This window comes from Castor canadensis, chromosome 5, assembly GCF_047511655.1.
Source record: "Castor canadensis chromosome 5, mCasCan1.hap1v2, whole genome shotgun sequence".
Taxonomy (NCBI): domain Eukaryota; kingdom Metazoa; phylum Chordata; class Mammalia; order Rodentia; family Castoridae; genus Castor; species Castor canadensis.
The window spans coordinates 81,426,215-81,447,185 of NC_133390.1; the positions used below are offsets into that span (position 1 = coordinate 81,426,215).

General features: G+C 37.8%; 1 protein-coding gene across 19 annotated transcripts in view; it reads right to left on the minus strand.

Annotated features, from left to right (window-relative positions):
* The window catches only part of Lpp (LIM domain containing preferred translocation partner in lipoma), a 642,244-nt gene that overhangs the window by 14,555 nt on the left and 606,718 nt on the right, over positions 1-20,971 (minus strand). For all 19 annotated transcript variants that reach the window (XM_074073556.1, XM_074073563.1, XM_074073562.1 and 16 more), the window contains 2 exons: positions 7,485-7,663; positions 1,934-2,054 (listed from right to left, as the gene is read on the minus strand). In XM_074073556.1, the coding sequence (XP_073929657.1) occupies positions 1,934-2,054; positions 7,485-7,663 (300 nt within the window). The remainder of the gene's footprint in view (positions 1-1,933; positions 2,055-7,484; positions 7,664-20,971) is intronic.

Below are 20,971 nucleotides of genomic sequence, written 5' to 3' on the forward strand. Positions count from 1 at the left end.
TACCACTACTGCAGATCTCACCTCTGCTATCTAATGGTGGCAAGGAGAGGTTAATGGAGATCTCATCTACATTTGACAAATAATAAAATTTAGTTTCAAACAGGGATGACACAAAAAGCAACAGCAGCAATAGTTATGTTCCGCAGGAAGTTTCGCTTTACCAAAAAGAATAAGCAGATACATTGCAGTTCTAGAGGCCTTTAGGAAATTGGGTAATGGAACTAAACAAAATCTTTTTCATTGCAATAAAAGGAAGGATATTTCATAGAGGGCATGGTTTCAGCCTTTAATGAGTTATTATCTACAGTCATGTGGACACCTTGAAGAGCCCAGAGTTGACCATAGCATTGTAACCATTGATGCCCAGAATTTCAGAGCCAATGGGAGCCTTGCAGGGCAGCCACTGTAGCTTCTTTTCACAGATGGGGGGTCCAGGGGCAGAGAGGAAAGTGATCTGCCCAGTATTACCCAGAGTCCATGGCAGGACTAGAATAATGGTTGGCTGTCTTCTAATTCAATGTTCTTCCCATTTTATAGTTTTACTTCTAAAAATTTCTCAGCATTTTAAAGCAAATTGAATTTGTACAATGACAATTTAATCCAACAGGAGGAAGGCATATTTGATGCAAGCCAAGAACATTTGAAAGTCAAAGCCTATGGGTATAATTAATATATGTAATATACCAATATATATATGTGTATATACACATATACACACACACATCAAATATGTGAGGAACATATGAAGCCTTCTTTGAGCATTGGTTTCTCCATCTGTAAAACTATCTCTATAGTATCTATGAGCTCTTATTCCCTCATCATTTAGGTCATTTTAAAGATGATGGCTAGACACTGTTTTTCTCTTTACTTCTCTGGTCACAAAACCTTGTGTAATAGCAGTTGTTTTTTTTTATCCTTTCTCATGCTGAAGCTGTACAGAGGTACACAACTTGTGCAAAATGAAGCACAATGCATAAAACAGAGAGTCAGATATGGCCAGTGAGTAGAATGAATGCAGTCCCAGACACCCTCACAGGCTTGTCAGCTTGTGTCCTGTGATGATCTCCTAGCCGGACTAGGAGAATGTGGTAAAAAGGAAGTCCATACTGCCCTCTCAGATAGAAGAAGGGGCTAAGAGTGCTGCACTCAAAAGAGCTAGTAGTCAATAAGGAAAATATTTCAAAGGAGAGGGTTTGGTTAACTTGTAGAACTAAGATAAAAAAATTTTTTAAATCATTAACTGAATACTGTGCTCTTTTGATACTCCAACTAAAGGGGGAAAGTCTTGATGTTCTTTGCTGGACTAAGGGCTATACATCTCTTAGGCTTTAGTTTGACCTCCTCTGAAATTTTTTCTTGTCATTTCTGGCCTGGATTATAGGTCTGCTTTATGTATAGGTGACTCCCAATAACCCTTAGCAATTGTCTGAACTCTTAAGTGCTCAGTCAATGCTTGTTAATAAACAATCTTCATGACTTTGAACAAGAAACGTCAATGTTTCTGAAGTGAATGAATTCTTATCCTTATCAGTGGGTGACAAAGGCATCTTTGCCCCATAGATGTAGTTAACTAGAGCATCAAAGTTAAAGACTTCACATATTGATAATAATACTATTTCCTACTAATTTAATACTTTATAATTTAAAATGTCTTTTAATATACAATTTTACATTTTAGTCTCACAGACATATCTGGGAAGGTAAGAACTTGAATCCTTTATATCAGTGGAAAAAATGAGACTGAGAGAAGTTAGGTGACTTATCCAGCATCACTTGCATTGAATGCCAGTGTCAAAGCAAAAATCCAAGTTCTTTTGAACAAGTGTCAAGATCTTTCCTGATTAAACAACTGCTACGTTTAAGAACACACAGCTCTGGTGAGCCTTTCCATGCCTGCCACGAGCTAGCAGGGCATGGGGGGCACATCACACACCTCACAGCGGTAGCAGTGCACATGGAAGTCACGATCCAGAGCCACAATGCGGACAGTCTCCTCCTGGCCAGGGGCTGGCATGATAGGCTCCTTGCACACAGAGCATCGGGGAGCAAATTTCCTGAAAATGGAGAGTTCTTGTTAGATAATGAGTATAGACCCTTGACAAAGAGGTGAAATGCAGAGGAAAAAAGAAAAGATGAAAACCTGGAGTCAAGACACCTGGTGTGCATTTCCTGTATGACCTTGAACAAGTCACTTTCCTTCTGTGGTCTACTTCCTCATCTATAAAATGAGGGAGTTAGATAATTGAGATCCCTCTGATGGTAAATCAGAGGGGTATGAACTGCTTTGCATGAAGAACCTCCAGGAGCACTTTACTACACAGCAGGTGGTATGCAATACCCCTATGTGTAGATTGCTGTTGTAAGTCCTGGGTTCAGCTGGCTTTTGCTTCTACACCTTTGAATCCTTTCCTTTGGCTCTAGAATAATATTCAGAAGTTGGTATCTCTGCCACCTTTCCAATTGTAAGAGCCTCTTTCCTAGAAATGTGTCTTGAATTCTAGAAACAAACAAAATAAACCTCAAATACATGGTTTTTACAAACGACAGAGGTTAGCAAATTTAAATACATATTTCACCAAACTTGGAATGGACAAGTCTACATTTTCTACATTTTGGTCTGTTAAATTTTTGTTTGAAAAGAAAATTTAAAGAGTTATCAAGTTCACTAATCTTTAAAGGATTTTAGCATTATTAAAAGTAATGTATGTAGAGATATACATATAGACAAACACATGCATATGGCTTTGAAACTATTAGTGAAGAATTTTAACATTCATTAATTTCTTGGTATTTTGTAATATGTCCTATGGTTCCTAACTTTTTTTTCATAACAGATTAATAGACTACAAATATAGGCTGTGAATCCATCTGCATTTTCTGGAAATTAGAGATGGCATTTGTGAAGGTGTGAAATGAGACATAATGAGAAATGGACATGGATAAGAACTGAGGATTTTAAAAAGAAAAACACACTTAGCAACTCAGGTTTTTCATGGTAATGGTTTTAAGATTAATGATGTTAAAGTTTATCTATTTGTAGTGAGACTTAAAAGGAAATAATGATAGTAATCTAATACTTTGCAGAGCACTTTATGGTTGTCAAAGCATTTTTACATACATTATACTCTATATGTAATATTAATTTTCCTGGCAGCACCCAAAAGGCATCAGTAGGGCTGTAATCTAAATAAATATGAATTAAGCAGCAGATCAATTGATTGCTATGAAAGAAAAATTAAAAGGAACATGGTAGAACTACAGCAGTAATCAGAGTTGTTATAATTGGTATTTTATGGAAGAAGTTTATATTCCGTAGCAAAAAATTGCTTTGGACTACCCGATTATTTTTGAATGTGGGTCATCAGTAGTGAAATAAATAGGTTTTTCATTTCAACTGCAAAATTTCCTTTTCCCAAACCCATGGAAACTACAAACTGTGAGGGCAAAAGTATCCATAGCCTCCCCCTAATTTCTCCTAGTGGAATTACTACTTCAGGATAACATTTTTTTCATTGAATTTACCTATTTTGGTAGTAATTATTTGCTTATCTTTCAGGACCACTAAACTGTGAGTGATTCTCAAAGATAAGTCCTTTCCAAAGAAAAGGACTTTGCTCCATCTCTGACCAATGCAACTGGTCCAGAAAGGACAAATTTGAGCAATATTTAATGACATGAAGTACCTGCCATATTTCTGTATAAGAAAGAAGTTATCTGTTTTTTTTAATATTCAATCTCAAGATCCTTCTTTGGAAAGACATAAATTCTATTCTTGGAAAGAAGTGACTCTTCCCTACCAACTAGCTTCATTTCCATGATGGGGAAAACTAAAGTGAAGAGAGCTGGTAATTCCAAGAGTGTTCAAAATTCCAGATGGTATCTTTCAATGATTAACTTACCGAGTGGATAATAATAATTATAAAAAAAATAAATTTGGTGAAAACAGTTCTGATGAACGCAACTAGTATTTATTGAGTGTTTATTATATGCCAAGTTCTGTTAAGCACTTAATATGTTTAATATTATTTCCTACTGACAGCAATATTATGAGGAAGTACTTTTATAATTTCCATTTTCCAACCAAGGGAGAAATGATCTTAGTCTCTCATATCCAGCATATTTATAGCAATCAACAAATGGAAATGTCCCCCATAGGCTCATGTTCTGGGGACTTGGTTTGCTTGCTAGCTGCTGGAGCTTTTGCAAGTGATTTAATCATGAAGGCTCTGATTTCATCAATGGATTAATTCATTGGTGGAGTCACAATTTGATGGTATTATTGGGAGATTGTGGAGGTTTAGGAGGTGGGGCCTAGTTGGAATTGGTGGGTCACTGGGGTTGTGCCTCTTTTCCTCTTAGTCTTGCTCTGCTTCCTGGTTGCCAAGAAGTGAAGCTGTGGTAGACCATGCCTTCTGCCAGGATGCAATACCTCACATAGGTATATAAACACAAAATAGCCTACCACGGGCTGAAAACTTTGAACCAGTAAGCCAAAATAATCCTTTTTTTCCTTTAAGTTCTTTCTCTCAGATATTTGTCACAGTGACAAAAAGTCTAACTAGTACAATTGAGGTAATATCAGATAGTGGAACAAAGCCTGAACACACTAAAAGGGGCCTCCTCTCTGCACTGGCACTGGGAATAAACAATCAAAAAAGGACTCCAGCACAAAGTGGAGAGGAAGTTCTATCTATTTCTGTATTGGTTCTATTAATTTATACTCACAAATTCTATCTCATTGCAAAAAAAAATTAAGATGCTTACTAGAAAATTATATATATATATATATAAATAAAATTACAAATTTGACTGTGATAAGTATTACCTATAGCAGATTTACAAAACTCTTAAAATACAGAAAAAGAGATGTGAATTCAAAATGGGGATAAGGAGAGTTGGGATGAAGAAGTCTTCTTAGAGTAGATAGTATTTGAATTTGGCCTTTAAAGATAGCCTTATAGGTAAAATGGGAAAGTGTGTTTGTGTGTATGTGATTGTGTGTATGGCTATGCGTAGGGGGTATGACAAAGTTAGTCTGCTAGGGAGCTGAGTTCTCAGCAGTTATCAGAAACCATTTCTATAAAAGAGTTCATGTAGAATGGGCTGGAAGACATAGCCAACTTTGACGAAGGGTGGTTAGCTGGGGAAATGGCCATTAGAAAGGTCTTAAGATTCTGCACATTGAGTGACAAGCTTCTGAGATGTCATAGTTTGAGGCCTTAACAAAAGCTATCCCCTACATTTCCTGTCAGGAATCCCCTTGTCTTCCACTTAACACAAACTTAAATTCTGCTTTCACAAGGCCTGTCCCCCAGAGCCAAGTTACCTCTCCTGCTCTGTGCTAGTCTCGTGGTGCTGCCTTTTCTGCCTACTATGTTGGTGTTATGTCTGCAAGGAATTTGCTGAGAGGGACTTCTCTCTATATATTGGTCTGTGCAGTTTCTCTCCTTGTAACACTCTCCTTCAGTCTAGCACAGTTATTGGTACACAAAGGGTTCTCTGTAAATGTGAGTTAAACTGAACTGAAATACATTTCTTAAAAGCCCACAAAAGGAGACCCATTAAGAAGAACCAAAAATAAGCCTCCTCACCTCAACAAAATAAAACAAGTCTGGAGCAAGAGGCTGTATCTCTTTGTTTTCCATCATACTGGCTTTGTAATACTTACCCTGTGCTGAATTGTTAGCTGCTTTGTGTTCTGGTACTTCCAAGGCTAAGAAATAAGAGTTCTAAAAAAGATTCTTATTTTCCTTTCATAAATGGGGAAAATATCAAAGAGACTCTCCCCTACATACCTGCCAATTATACAGACAACATTATTTAAAAAAATAATTTCTGTTTTAGCAAGCATTGAACTAGTGGAGGGGGCTGGATTTTGAAATTTTCTTCCTTTTAGTTGCTCAAGTCTGCTTTTTGGAGCTTTCAGACCCACACACTTATGTCACTAGTCTCAAGTCTCTAATTATGTTCCCCACCACTAAAAATGAAAGATAAGTGACATAGATATAAACTTACATTTGTCAGAATTGATTTCCTGTTTTAATTGAGGGGTATAATATATTAGTCTTTTCCAGCAACAGAAACATGTGTGCTCTGATTATATCTATCAGTCTTCCTTGGATTAGGGTAAGACTAAGAAAGGACAGAAACAGTGACAGAAATATACTCCCCATTGGTATCTTTTCACTTTCCTTAAATAGATGCAGGTTCTTTTTTTTAGTGTAATTACAAGGCAAAAATATCAACAATGGGAAATACAATTTATGCTGTGACTGCCCTTTAAAAGTGAGCCCTTCTTTGTCTAATTCAGGTTGAAATTTTTGCCTCTGGGTTTTTTTAATTCATTCAGTCTTATGTCTTTTGGTGAGGTTTTTCACTTTCTCTGCTACTTAGAAAGTGGTCAGGAAATTCATTTTTAAAATATGAGTCTCAGGTCCATAAACTGCTTGTGGAAAGTACCTTCTAGCTGTTGACAATCAACGGTGGTAAAAATCAACCCACAAACGGCACACTTGGAGGCCATAAAACAGATACCCAAAGTGCTAAGTAGTATGAACTTCATTTTCTGTGAGCTTCACAAACCATTCCTGAAGCCACTGCCCAGGAAACACAAGCCAGAAACCACTCCCGATTACATTAGTAAGTTACCCTATAGCTGTTCATACAGTCCACAAACATATACAACACAAGCGATTAACCTAACACACTGGTCAAATGAAAATAAGAAAACAACACTGTTCATTTTCTAAAAAACCCCAGTTATAATAGAGACTAGAGGAACCTTTAAATGAGAGAAATGAGGAAAGGAGGACACATTTTTCCAGGCCTCTGATTTAGTTCCCTTGATCCTTGCAATCCCCTTCAAAAGTTCGCACAATACTACATGAAACAACTTCATTAGAAAATATCCTAAGATCTACGTGGTGGAAAAGGTTAGGGAAGGGCATGAATAAACTGGCTACGGCCTGAAGCTTTCTCTAAATATGTGAGAGGCTTCTACTACTAATAAGGGGGATTGAATTGCTCTCTGTGTTTGTCTATGATCACCTGTCTGTGTAGTGGCAAGGATGCAGGAGTTGTTGAAGCCGAAAGTGTTAGGACAAGGTTTGGTCCAGCTATCAAGTTGAAGAGCTCGGAGAAGTTGAGCAACTTGCCAAATGTCACACATCTTGTTCACATGTAGGCCAGGATTTTTAGCCTCTTCCTAAAACACTTTGTGGCACAGTCACCCAGCTATGTCATGGAAAGTTTCAGAGAAGCCTTGAAACAGGCTAGACTAGAAGAGCACAAGGATCACTTAATATCAACTCCTGCATTGGATGGGAGTGGTGATGGTGGTAATGAGCTCTTGGAAGGCCTCACTAAATCACTAAATCCAATAGCTCAGAGAGAAGCAGAGGCAGCCCAGGTGCTATGCATGAAGCAGAAAGAGAAGAGAGTCTAAGAGGTCCAGCAGGCTGGAGGAAGAAGAACAGGTTGCCTACTTGTGGAAGTCCTCGATGCAGTGAATGAGTCCACCAGCGTCCACAGTGAATGGGATGCCATCCAGGCTGCGGTGGCACATCACACAGGTGAAGCAGTGAGGATGATAGGCCTTCCCAGTGGCACGGAGAATCCGCTCCATGATGGGCTTGGAGCACACGTTGCACTGCTCCAGCGTATTCTGAGGAGGAAAAGAAAACTCCATTAGGCTAGGACTGAGAGAGCTCTGTCCAACCTGACAAGTATTTTTACCAAACACTTTGACTCATGAACCAGCATTCTGAGGAGGGCAGAGCATCTATCTTTATCATAGAGAGAAAGAAAAAAGCAATTAGGTAGGTTAAGTGGCATTTCTGCAAACCCAGGACTTAGAATACATGCTCTCTGACCTCTACCATGTTCCTTTCCACAATGCCAAGAATTGGCAAATTTTTCTGTAAAGACCCAGACAGTAACTACTTCTGGTTTGTTGTAACAACTTAGTTTTTCCTGTGTAATTCAAAGACAGCCACAGGGAGCACATAAACAAAGGTATACCTGTGTTCCAGTAAAATGTGATAAAAACAGGTGGTAGTCTAGATGTGTCCCATGGCTGCAGTTGGATCACTGAACTATACCACCCAAATTTTCCACTTGGAGAATGTTTTACCATTACTATTGTAAAGCTTGATTCATCATCAAAGACCTTGTGTTATCACCATAGCCTCTTTGTCTGAGACCAAGACAGTGTACCCATATCAGAACTTGCCATAATAAATGAAGATTCTGATGACTTAAAACATTGATTCTAACACCATTTCCAAGTTTAGGGTCTGTGAACTCTTTATAGAAATGTTAGACACGGTGCGGATCTGGTTTTGAGAAGTGAATTAAGAAATTCAATTTACCTGGCATTAAAAATATGCTGAGCTTTGAATAGAACTCCAATAGTTCAGCAACTAAAAGAAAGGATCAACAAATTGGAAGTACATGAAGAGTTTCTGCATAGCAAAGGAAACAGTCACCAGACTGAAAAGACAGTTCACAGAATGGGAGAAAATCTTTTGCCAGTTATGCATATAAGAGATTGATAATCAGAATTTATAGGGAGCTCAAAAAACTGAATTCCCAAAGAACCCACTGACAAAATGGGCAAATGAACTAAACAGGAATATTTCAAAGAAAGAAGTACAAGGGCTGGCAGAGTGGCTCAAGTGGTAGAGCACTTGCATAGCAAGCGTGAGGCCCTGAGTTCAAACCCTAGTACCACCAAAAATGGCCAATAAATATATGAAGAAATGCTCAACATTTCTGGCCATAAGCAAATGCAAATCAAAACTACATTAAAATTTCACCTCACTTCAATCAGAATGGCTATCATCAACAACAAATTTTAGTGAGGTTGTAGGGAAAAAGGAATCCTTATACATTGTTGGCAGGAATGTAAATTAGTGCAGCCAGTATGGAAAGCAGTGTGGAGGTTTCTCAAAACAACAACAACAAAAACCCAGAATTACCATTTGATCCAGCCATACCTCTCCTGGGCATATATCCAAAGAAATGTAAGTCAGGATGCAATAAAGATACTTATGTACTCATGTTTATTGCAGCACTGTTCACAACAGCTAAGCTATGGAAACATTACAGATGTCCTACAACTGATGAATGGATTAAGAAAAGTATATATGTGCACATACAATGGAATCTTATTCAGCTATAAAGAAGAATGAAATTATGTTGCTTTCAGGTAAATGGATGGAACTGGAGATCATCATGTTAAGCAAAGTAAGCAAGGTTCAGAAAGACAAAGGTTGCATGTTTTCTCTCATATGTCAAAGATAGACCTAAAAGATAAACACATACACAAATACAAGCATAATGGCACACAAACACGCACACACACAGACCCCATTTCCAATAGTGGAACTGTTTGAAGAGACTAAGGAGAGGAGGGAGAGAAAAAGAGAGAAAAAAATATGCTGAACTTTAAAAAATACATATGAGGGCTGGGATGTAGCTCGGTGGTACAGCACTTGCCTAGCATGCGTGAGACCCTGGGTTCGATCCCAGCACCAAAAAAGACAAAAAAAAAAAAATACATATGACTCTTAAGAGAGATACCATTCAGCAAGTTAACACTCAAAAGATGGAGTGTTAGCTTTCTATATTTCCCCAGTGTCCCACACTTTCATATAACAATCTAGTTTCCCATGTGATACGCTATCCTCCAACTAAGCTACCTGAACTGACTCACCAGAATCTGGAATAAACTTAGGATGTGGATCTCATTAGAAAGATGCAGAACTGTATGGGATATGGAAATTAAAGAGTAAGTACCCTCTTACATTGAGAATTTTTAAATGACTATGAAGCAAGATGTGCCTGTGTGGAGGTAACTAGTGTCCTGAAAGCTGATCTGTGACAATGGCTTCTTCACTGACTCCTGTGTTTATATCTCTCCTGCAATACTCCCCTTTGCCTTCACAAGGGCTTGCAATTTCCTTTCCAAAACTGACGTGACCAGGTACCTTTCCTGATAACAAAAGCTTAATGGCTCCCTGATATAAAAAGATCTAATTCTTTACATGGTATTGAACTTCCCTTTCAAGTGTCAGCTCTGCATAACATCCCGGATTGCTCACTCTTATTCAAACCTATGAGAAATTTCCATACTTTTGTGCCTTGGCTGAGGCCCTGATGAATCACTATTGCCATTTTGATATTCCAAGCTACTGGTCAGAAAGTAGGGGCTTTGAAGATCCCACTTGGAATGAATTGCTTCTTTCTCTTCCCTTCTCCAGCAATTTATTTACTTTGCTTATAGCACTTACTGTGTACTTGTCATTAAAATTATTTCTGCATATGTCTTATTTTCTCTACTACACTGAAATTTCATTAAGGGAAGAGACAGCACCTTAAAAATGTATTTCTCTGCATCAGTATGCTGCTTGAAATAAAAATAAGCTGAGAATGCATATGTACAGAAAGAATGAATGAAAGAATATTGCTTAATCCCACCGCGGCAACACAGTGTTGGCCTACCTCCTTTGACTCTGGAATCCATCCCAACATGAATTGGTAAATCCATCATCATCCTCTCCTCAGAGTTGTGGTCGCCTGAGGTTCTAAAATTGTTTGGTATGCCTCTGGTCACAGTCTAAGCTCATGGAAACTATTAACCTATTTTTCCCCATTTTGAAGTGGTGAAATTAAAATAGCAGAAGACTATAGGATGACAGCGTAACTGACAATGATCAGGAGATTGAAGGGCCTACTTCTTTTCTGCCCGGGTGATCTGAGTTAATGTGGCTGGAAATTGTCTTCCCAGGGCTTATGTTTTGCTTCTCTGTGGGTTTCAGCTTTTTTTCCCTTTTAAACCCAGTCCTATAATGGAGTTGAACAAACCAGAAAATCTTGACCAGAATATGTTTTTGTTTGCATTGAGGCTTGGCTGCAGGATTCAGTTCATTTACTCAAACCAGCAGCAACATAAAGGTTTGGTCAGTGTCTGAGGAAAGATTTTATGGTCTATGAAAGCAATGCTCAAAGGACAGGTAATCTGAACATTTCTGCTACAAAGCAAAAAAATGTAACTATCCTTTAGGAAAATGCCCCCAAATCAGAAAATAAAGGTTCCAAGAAAGCAGTTGACTAGTAGCTTGAGATAGTGAAGGATGGAAGAGGACCCATTAACCTTCACTGGTCAGTCCCTTTAATGTATTTCTTCTTTTTCAGTTTCCAGCTGGCCCACTCATACCCCTATGTACAGCTTCTCTTAGAGAAAGGGCAGAATCAATCACAATGTCAGGAGGAGGGTGCTGGGAGTTCTTGTAAGCCAATAGATGTGGGCAGTTAGGAAGGAAGAGACCACTCCAGTTTAAGAACATTTAAAATCAGCAGAGTGCTTTGTGACTTGGCTCCTGATCTATCTCCATTGCCCTTCCCCATGGACCCTACCTTGTAGCTGCTTCACTGAGCTCCTTGACACATCTTAACAATGTTCTTTTATAAGTCCAGACTATCTCATAACCTCCTTTGCACAGAGAATGTGTACTCATTCTTCAAAGTGAAGCTCAAATTCCACCTCTTTTGAAAAATCTTTCCTAGCTTTCCTGTAAAAGTAAATATTATAAGTAAAGTAATATTTACTTTTAATATTTACTTTTTTAATATTCCTGTAAAAGTCAATATTATAAGTAAAGTAAGTCACTTCTTCCATTTCAATCCTATGGATTGAGGGATATAGAATGCTTCCCCTTACAACATCTCCATAACCAAGCCGAGGTCTCTTCTCTCACCCCCCATGAAACCACAGCCTGAGGTTGTATTTCCTAGGAAATAGATACTGAAATGGAGATCTGAACACAGTAAATTGTCAAGGAGTGAAGCTAGCAGCTAGGGTCCTTATATCCCTGCATCTAACAGTCAGTGGACACAGGCTATTCCCAGAAGGAGGTGTGACTGTGGGTGAAATAGGTCTCTTCAGAGAGATCCAACTATGAGCCTTCACTTATCAACACTCCTAGAAGCTGGGGAAATGAGAGCTCAGTCTTTAAGAGGAATCTAGGTAGCAGACTGTATCAACCACAACAGTAACCATCTTTGTCCAGGACCTGTACAGTCCACAGCACACAGTAAGGAACTGGCAACCAAGTGTGGAAGACCTTACTGCTTCAGATGAATGGAGACTCCAGACTTTATTTCAGACCCTTTTTGAGGACATTTTTTTTCTATAGAAAATTTTAGGCAGTTACTCTAATGAATGTATGGTTAAGGTAAAAAGATGTAAGCAGAAAAGAAGTAATAAATTGCTAAAAAGTACAGCTTAAAAATCTTTCTGAAATGATGGTAATTCAATTGAGATAAAAAGCAAAAATTTAAGTAATAATTAGAGAAAGTCACAAACAAATCTTGCACACAAACCCCCAAATGCAACTGTTTTTAAATTAGAGATACAATCTGGTTGTAGCTCTTATATCCTTGGATAGTGTATAAATAACTTTTCTAATTCACAGGCAGAAGAACTAAAAGAACCTTCTGAATGTAAATGAAGCATATAAGCTACATAAACACTACATAACTACTAGTAAGATAATAAATAGGAATATTACTATAGCTTACACATTCCATAGGTATATAAGTATTCAATGTTGAGTATTTTTAATTAAGAGACATAAGATTTTAAGATTCAGAAGAAATAAAGTGATTTTTGTCATTTAGAAATGTTCAAATTTTCATTCCATAAAATTAAAATGTGATCTTAGATTTAGAATTTTGGGTAACAATACAGTAAAGATGCTGGTATGATAAAGAGTGATATTTTATGATGCCTCTTTGCTCAGGGAAACAATTTATCAAGGAAGCACATCTATAAGAGCTAAAACTCACTTCTGGCTTAAGAGTGTGAAAAGATGGAGCCTGTGGGGGATCCACATTGTACATTCTGAAAACCATGACTCTAGTACAAGTAACCATATTTAACAAACTAAGGCAGGGATAGTGAACACAGCTAGTAGAAGATTTGGAATTAGGATATAGGTCTCCTAATTTTCTGTCCAACAGAGAATTGTTTGCCTATACCACACTATACTTATTCTAAATTTCCATAGACACATTCCACAATGAAAACAAAAGGCATTCAGGTATACTACCTATAAGTTAAATGCAAGAAATAAAGTTAGGAAACATGTTCAGATCTTAAAACAGTTTGTCTCCCAAACACCTATAAGATCAGATAGAAAACTCATTGATGAGTCACTAGCATCTGCAACAGTGTGCTTGCTAAAAATCGATGCTCCCTGAATTTTGATTAGATGATGAACTAATAAACTTTGGATGAATACTTACATATAAGAAAATTATTCTGAGTAAACCATGCAAAACACTTTTTTAGTCTAAAGCTTTTGGCAGGCTAACACAGTATGTTTCTAGAGGGTTCTAAGTATGTCACATTTGGAAGGACCAGGAGAGGCCAGAGGCTTCCACAGCCTAGAGAGGTCACATGGAGTCAGAAGAAGCTCCAACCACTATTCCAGTTTGCTGACTGAATGCCATCATTTCGCACACATGAACTATGATGTGAAACAAGTTGGGAGGCACATTTCAAGTTTAGGTGTTCCTGAATATCTCTTGAATTGCCAGTGTAACAATTGAAGCTTAAATAATTATATTACCCAAGTTAATTACAGATTACAATCTTATTCTACATTTTGAATGTGGTAAATCAAGAAGGCTTCCCAGATGATGGCAGTACTTAAGGGTTTTCTTTGCAATTAAAGACATCATTTTACTTTGGTAGTTCTCCTGACAAGCCTACAAAGCCCCCAATAGCCTGCCTTTCTGGGAAACATGCATTTCTTATTATGAGTTTTTCTGCTCTTTTGAAATGTCCTCTACCTTTATATCTTAATCTAAATAAATATTTGTTTCAAAATAGACTGAAAATAATAATAAATTTTATTCAATCCTTATGATCATGATTTTCTAATCAGAATAAAAATTCTTCCTTTATAAATTAAAATTCTAATTTTTCCAAATAGGAAAATTGTTGAAACAATTTGTTCAACAAAAAAATCCCTGAAAAGTGTTTTTTTTTTTTTTTTGATGTCATGTCTCTCCTTCCTCCATACAAAAAAACAGATATGAAACACCAAACTGAAAATTGAGGCCAGGCACCAGTGGTTCATGCCTGTAATCCTAGTACCTAGGGAGGCAGAGAGCAGGAGGATCCAGGTTTGAAGCCAGACTGGGCAAATAGTTTAAGAGACCCTATCTCAAAAAAACCAACACATAAAAGGCTGGTGGCCTGCTTCAAGGTGGAGGCCCTGAGTTCAAGCCCTGGCACTGCAAATAAATAAATAAATAAACAAATAAAAAAATAAAAAACAAATAAAACAAACAACCCCCCCAAAAAACTGAGTAAAACAATTTTACAGGATGTACATTTTCACCAATTTTTTTAGCATAACTCTTCGTACACAATGTCTATAATACCTCAGTTTTCTAACAAATTCATTTAAAACTAACTTTTTATATGCTTCTCTGAGGAGCAGAGTTACCTCCCCACTTTCTCTAACACTGCAGAAAACCTAGAGAATAAATTGTTTGACATCCTGGTGGGTACAGAGGAAGAAGAGAGAGAAGACAAAGGCACCCTTCCCTGCCCTCAGGGGTTCCCAGTGGACCCTCTCAGAGGCAGACATGTATAAATAAGTGATTCCAGGCAAAGGACACAATAAGTTGCTATCATAAAGTACTGAGGAACGTGTGCTGAAAACACAGAGAAGCATTACTTATGAATGGAGAGAGCAGGGAGTGTGGTGGTACTGTATGACTCTAGGAATCTATTCTAGGCAGAATTTGAGTTAGCATGTAAAAACAAACTTATTTTAACACTCTGGAATTGATGTTATGTTATAACAAGAGTCTTCATTAACTAAGCCTCCTTGAGAAAAGTCTCAGATAAAGCTGCATTGAAATATTCATTTCACAGGTAGAATATTGTAATGTAACAAAACCTGTGTACTGGCAGCATTTGTGAAGCAGACATGAATATCCATGTGGCAAACAAGCACAAGCAAGATGAATGTATAGTTATTAACACAGAATTTGGAAAAAATTAACAAATTTGTTTACATTTTCCCCCCCATAAGGGGGGAAAAAAACAAAGGCAAGGGCAAAAATGATCAGGACAATTAGGCTATTTTAGTCAATATTGCAGAGAGTCACAATCACATTCTTTACAAAGTAAATTATTCTTAATCACTGCAGTTGAGACTGATCTGAGCTTTAGTAATTCAGGAAAAAAATCCTGATTAAAGGACATTTAGTCTACCTATACCTTAAGGGTTAGAGAAGTGGTGTTTTTGCCTTAAAAGGTGTAGGTCATGTGGCATGCTAGGTCTTCCAAAGTCCTTTTCGTGGATGTCTCATAATCCTTCAGCAGGGAAGGGGGTCGGGTGAGATTTGATGACTATGTCAGACTTTCATGCCAGGGGTAAATTAAAAAAATCACAGAACTCCACTGGGACTATCGTAGAGGGGAGAAAAGAAAGAATAGAATTCCTTTCCTTCCAAGCCAAGTCAAATCAGAGATTTTCCTTGACAACTTCTTCAAGTTATAGTCTTGTTAGGACTTATTCACTTGGGAACCAGAGTAAGCCTGTCATATGCAGTGAGAGAATGAGTGATAAATTCAGGAGAACTGTACTTGAAAGTCTAGGTAATTCTTTTCAGAGACCTCAGGTGCCCATATCTACAGACCAAGATTGAAAATGTCTACTGCTGGGTTATAAGGATTAAATGAGATCCCATATATGAAAGCAAATACTTAGTGCCTGGCTTTATAATGTTAGGTTTATATAACTCTCCTCACAAATTTTAAGGAGATAGGAAATATATTTAACTAACTTGGCTGCTGTTGGTCGTTTAATTAAATTAGGACAACTAAGCATGTTTCTGTATTCTCTTATATTTCATAACTCCACTTTTTGAAAGAATGGATAATCAGAGGAATTTTTTTTTTTGAGACATGGTTTCATTCTATAGCTTGGTTGGTGGCATGGAGCTTCCTATGTAGCCCTGGTGGGCCTCAAACTCCTGACCCTTCCTGGCTCCACACCCCAAGTGCTGCTGAGGAATTATTCATTTGAAACTCTGGTATAATTTGGTAATGCCATAACAAACAATGGACTTCTGGATTTCTAAGACTTTCTCCCTGCTTCCCTGGGAAATTTGTGAAAAAGCTGTTCATATTCCTTTAAATAACAAAACCAAAAACTGATACCTTGATGTGACTGCATCAAAGTATACTAAGTGTAAATAAACAGGATTTCACTTAATCTGTGCAACAATCTGTCACAGTAGGTAGAATAGCAGAATTCCTGTCCTCATCATATGCCACATGTCTGTAATGTGGTTAGGATCTCAGCCTAGGTCTTCTAAGCCCAAAGGCAAAGGAGCTTTTCTTCTACTTCATAGTGTCCTCCAATTAACAAATTTCTTCTGTATTCTTCTACCTAGTAGCTACAATGGCAATCCCACTGAATGTAATTACTAATTTCAGCATTCTGATGTCCCATAGCCTTTCATAAATACTTAGTTTGGTTGAACCTGAAAAAATTATTTAAGTTATCTTGTCCAACCCTTTCACCTTATATTTTGGTACACTGCCACAGAGAATATTACTTAATATTGCATCCTATTTAATGCAAGTATTTAATGCAAGAGCTAAGTCTAGGACCTGGATAGCATGGTTTCTAAGAGGTGCTCTTTCCCCAACCCCCTTACTAGATTCTTGTTGGAGCATCAAAACTTCTTTTTGGTATATATATCCTTGTTAATAAGAATATGACAAAATTAACTTAATTGCTTATATCACAAATGAAAAATCATTGGACTAATTATATTGCATGACTTGGGGTTTTGTCACTGTCAAAACAAGACTACTGAACACTGATGAAAATGGGAGCCTCCTAGCCAAGAACTCAGAGGAGCTAATCCTGCCCTCAGCTTCATGCTGTGATGTCTAGGGTCCAGGTTTCATAATTCCTACTAATGGTAACCTGTAAAGAGAAATTGTAAATAGACAACCAGACCAGTTCCACTTGGCAGTAACTTTCCAAAGAGGCTGGAATTTCATAGCATCTTGAGCAAAATTTCCTAAACCACCTGAATATGAATGTTTTATCTATAGAATGTGATACCAAGTGTTCTGCCTTATCTACCTATCCCACAGAAGAATGAGAATAAAATGAGATAAGAAATATGAGAAGCACTCTTTAAGAAGGTAAAGAGAAATGAAGACAATTTCATGAAGCTCCTTTCTCTGGGAAGAATTGTTGCTCTGTTAGGACTGACCCTAAGTCTTGGATCACCAGTTTCTAACTAATCAACTATGCCTAGTTGCTCTTACTTTGGTTACTGAAGAGAACACACGTAAGTACACATAATCCCTCACATATGGAATTTGGGAAGGTACAGAATTTATTTTTTTGCTTTTGTTTTTATAACATTTTTTTCTTTTTATATTATTCTTGGTTTATATACCTGCATCACCTAATAAGTGAAGGGGCAGTTACATAACACACATTTAGAATGTGTACAGGGAAGGCATGGAATGTCCACTGGCAGGACGCATTTTCTTGACAAGGAGGATTACAGCCCAACCAAGTCCAGAGTGCGTGCCTGTGAAGCACCATCCCTACTCCCTCAATCAGTTTAGAGCAGACAAGAGGACTTAGTGGGCCAGGCACCAGTGGCTCATGCCTGTAATCCTAGCTACTCAGGAGGCAGAGATCAGCAGGATCGTGGTTTGAAGCCAGCCTGGGCAAACAGTTAGTGAGATACTATTTCAAAAAAAAAAAAAAAAAAAGCCCTTCACAAAAAAAGGGCTGGTAGAATGACTCAAGGTATAGGCTCTGACTTCAAACCCCAGTACTGCAAGAAAAAAAAAAAAAAGAGGCCTTAATGAGAAGAAAGACTTATCTTTGGACCATAGTGCCAACCCTAGCTATATATTTATTTATTTATTTATTTGGGTGTGTAAGTATCTTTATTATATCATGACTTTTAAAAAAAATTTTTAAAATTCATTCACTCACACCCTCTCCTCCCTACCCCTGGCTTCCAGGCAGAACCTGTTCTGCGCCTAGCTATATTTTAAATGAGCATTATTGAAACAGATGCTTATATAGACCTTGTATGGATCAATGACAAAGAAAAATGAACCAAAAAGCCAAGGGCTGTCCAACTTTGCCAAGCCTGGCCGCTAGCAATGGAGCCTGTGCAGAGCATTTCTTCTCTTCACCCATAAAAGGAGGAGCTTAAGGTAATAGACCTTTTGGCCTCTTGAAACTTTGATGAAATTGAAAACTGAACAAAAGCTTCAATATGGATGGGTCCTTTTGTCTTGTTCACAACTTTATTCCATTTCCAGAACAATGCCTTCCATACAGAAGGAACTCAATAAATATTTTATTAAGTGAATAAATGGACAGTCTTTTACAAATACTCCCAAACCCATCCAAAAGTACCTATTCTCAAAGACATACCTGGAATTTCATTGCCATCTTCAGATGGCCTTCCGTTACCATCCTATCTAAGTCTCCTCTTTTGAGCCAGACTCTTACCTGGTTACCCTCCTTGCTTTCTTGGTAGTCCTTATTACTACTTCAGCCTCACAGCATTAGGTTGTTGCAATGTTTATTGTTGATCTCTAACCATTCTTTTCAAGACACTACTGCATTCAGTCTCTTGCACAGCAGTTAAATATAGCAGTCACTCGATAAATATTTGTTGCATGAAATAAAATGAATGACATTAAATAAACTAGCATCTAACACACTTTCTAATTCTTGGGTTCTTTTATTCCATCTCAGAAAAAAAACCCCATATTTTCCAAAAGACTAATGCTATAAATTTACCTAAATATGTATGTGATCTGAAGTTAATCCCACAAGTAGAGCAGCTTTTGTTTGTCTACCATGAATAACTGACCCATCCAGGGGAAAATTCAAAACCTGAGCTCAAGCAATGTTGTTCCCAGCTATGTGTAATGACAGCCTGCCTGTACATTTCAGATCAGAATTAAACGATTATGAATCATCCATTAAAATCAAGATTTGCAAGCAGAGACTAGAAATGTTCCCAATATCATTCTGTTCACGTGTTGGTTCTCTTCAGAGTTGTCTGAAACTCAGCCCTGCCAAAATGCTTATTTTCTATCTGGCTTTATGATTTACAATTACTTCCTAAATTATAGCAAGCCACAAGTGGTCTCAGCCAAACAAGTAGGGTCATGGAAGGTTTCTCCTTGTACTAGGGATGACAGGAAAGCTTGTTTGAACCAAACTTGATCCTTTAAAAGAAACGGAAAACTTTAAGCCTCTAACTCCTGGGAGCGGTAAACAGAACAGCTAGCGGGCCATGAGCTGACTCAGATTCTCTAGAGATCATTTGAACAGATTTGGCAATCATTTGGCTTCTGTTGAAAACAAGGCTTTCTAACTATATTTCTGCCAATGGAAGACAAAAGATAGCACCACAGCTTAGAAAGGTCACCATGAAAGGCCATTATGATGGCTGTGACTGTACACAGCACTGCTGATGTATTTGTCATATCCTAGGCTTTGGAACCCATTCACAAGACAGATACCTTATGAAGGGCTCAAAGGGAATCTGGGGAAGTGATTTGTTCCTTCTCTTAAACTGTATCTTTGTAGTAATATTTTCTGACACTAGAAATAAAATAATTTACCTGTTTGGTTCCTCTTTCTAATGCCCCCAACCACACCAAAAGTGGTTCAGATTAACTAGGTATAAAAGGCACAGACAAGGAACATAGGGTTTTCCATTCTGTAACTGCTGAAAGACAAAGGAGACAGGAAATACAGATGTTTTTGCCTTGCTGCCGCAAAAGTGTGGCGAACTAACTCTTCCAGTGTCTCTGGAATGCAAATTTTCTTTCACAGTTTAGCAGTCTTTTTTGGATTTCAGCACAGTGAACTAACACTTTCCTGGATTCCAAGACCTCCAGAGAACCAGATGGATGAGAGGAATTGGGAAAAAGAATCCACACTGCTTGAAAAAGGTATGAATTTCTCACTCTGCATTTAGCCAAAAAGCTCTGAAAATTAGAAGAGCGAAATCACTTTTGGTTTGTTCAAATGCATGCCATCCTAGAGTTGTTTCTAGTGAGTCAAAAAAAAAAAAATCAAAGTGATTCGGTGATTTGGAGTCTGTGTTCAGTTTAAGCTAGGAAGCAAACTTTAACAGAGATGATATGTTTACTATCAAATGCAGGAAAGAATATAGATAGAAGAGATTAGTTAAGAGACTCATTCTACATGCTTGTACGCTAAAACCAATGCCTGCTTCCCAATGCTCTTTTACTTGGCACTCATGGCCCTTCTGGACACTGTTCTACCTGCCCTTTTCGGACACCTACCCTGCCATCCCTTCTCCAACTCAGTCCTCACTCCTGTCAGTTCTAACTTTTTAATATGTCACACACTGTGTTTTTGCATGAAATTTCCATCCACTGTTGGCTTTGCCTTACCCATTTCTTTAACAAGTTAAATGCCTCAACTTTTAGGGCCCATACCATGTGGGTGTAACCTCCTTTATTACTGACTTTCTTTTTTCTTTTTCTTTTTTTTGGTGGGACTAAGGATTGATCTCGAGCATCACACTTACTAAGCAGGCACTCTACCACTTAAGCCACTCCACCAGCCTGTTATTGATTTTCTTATTCTTCTTTTTCACAGCACTGTCCATACCTTCTTTATGGCAGGGACCTGTTCATATGTTATGGCAAACTGTAATTTCAAAAGATAACCACACCAAAAGATATTCCATTCCATAGTGTGATAAAAGTACTCTGCGGCCTGGGAAGACCTATGGTGGTGCCTGGCCAATGGAGTACTATAGCAGTAGTGTTGTATGACTCCCGTTAATTATAAAATGTAACAGGTTCTCTTGAAATACATCCCTTTGGAATCCTGAAATGCCA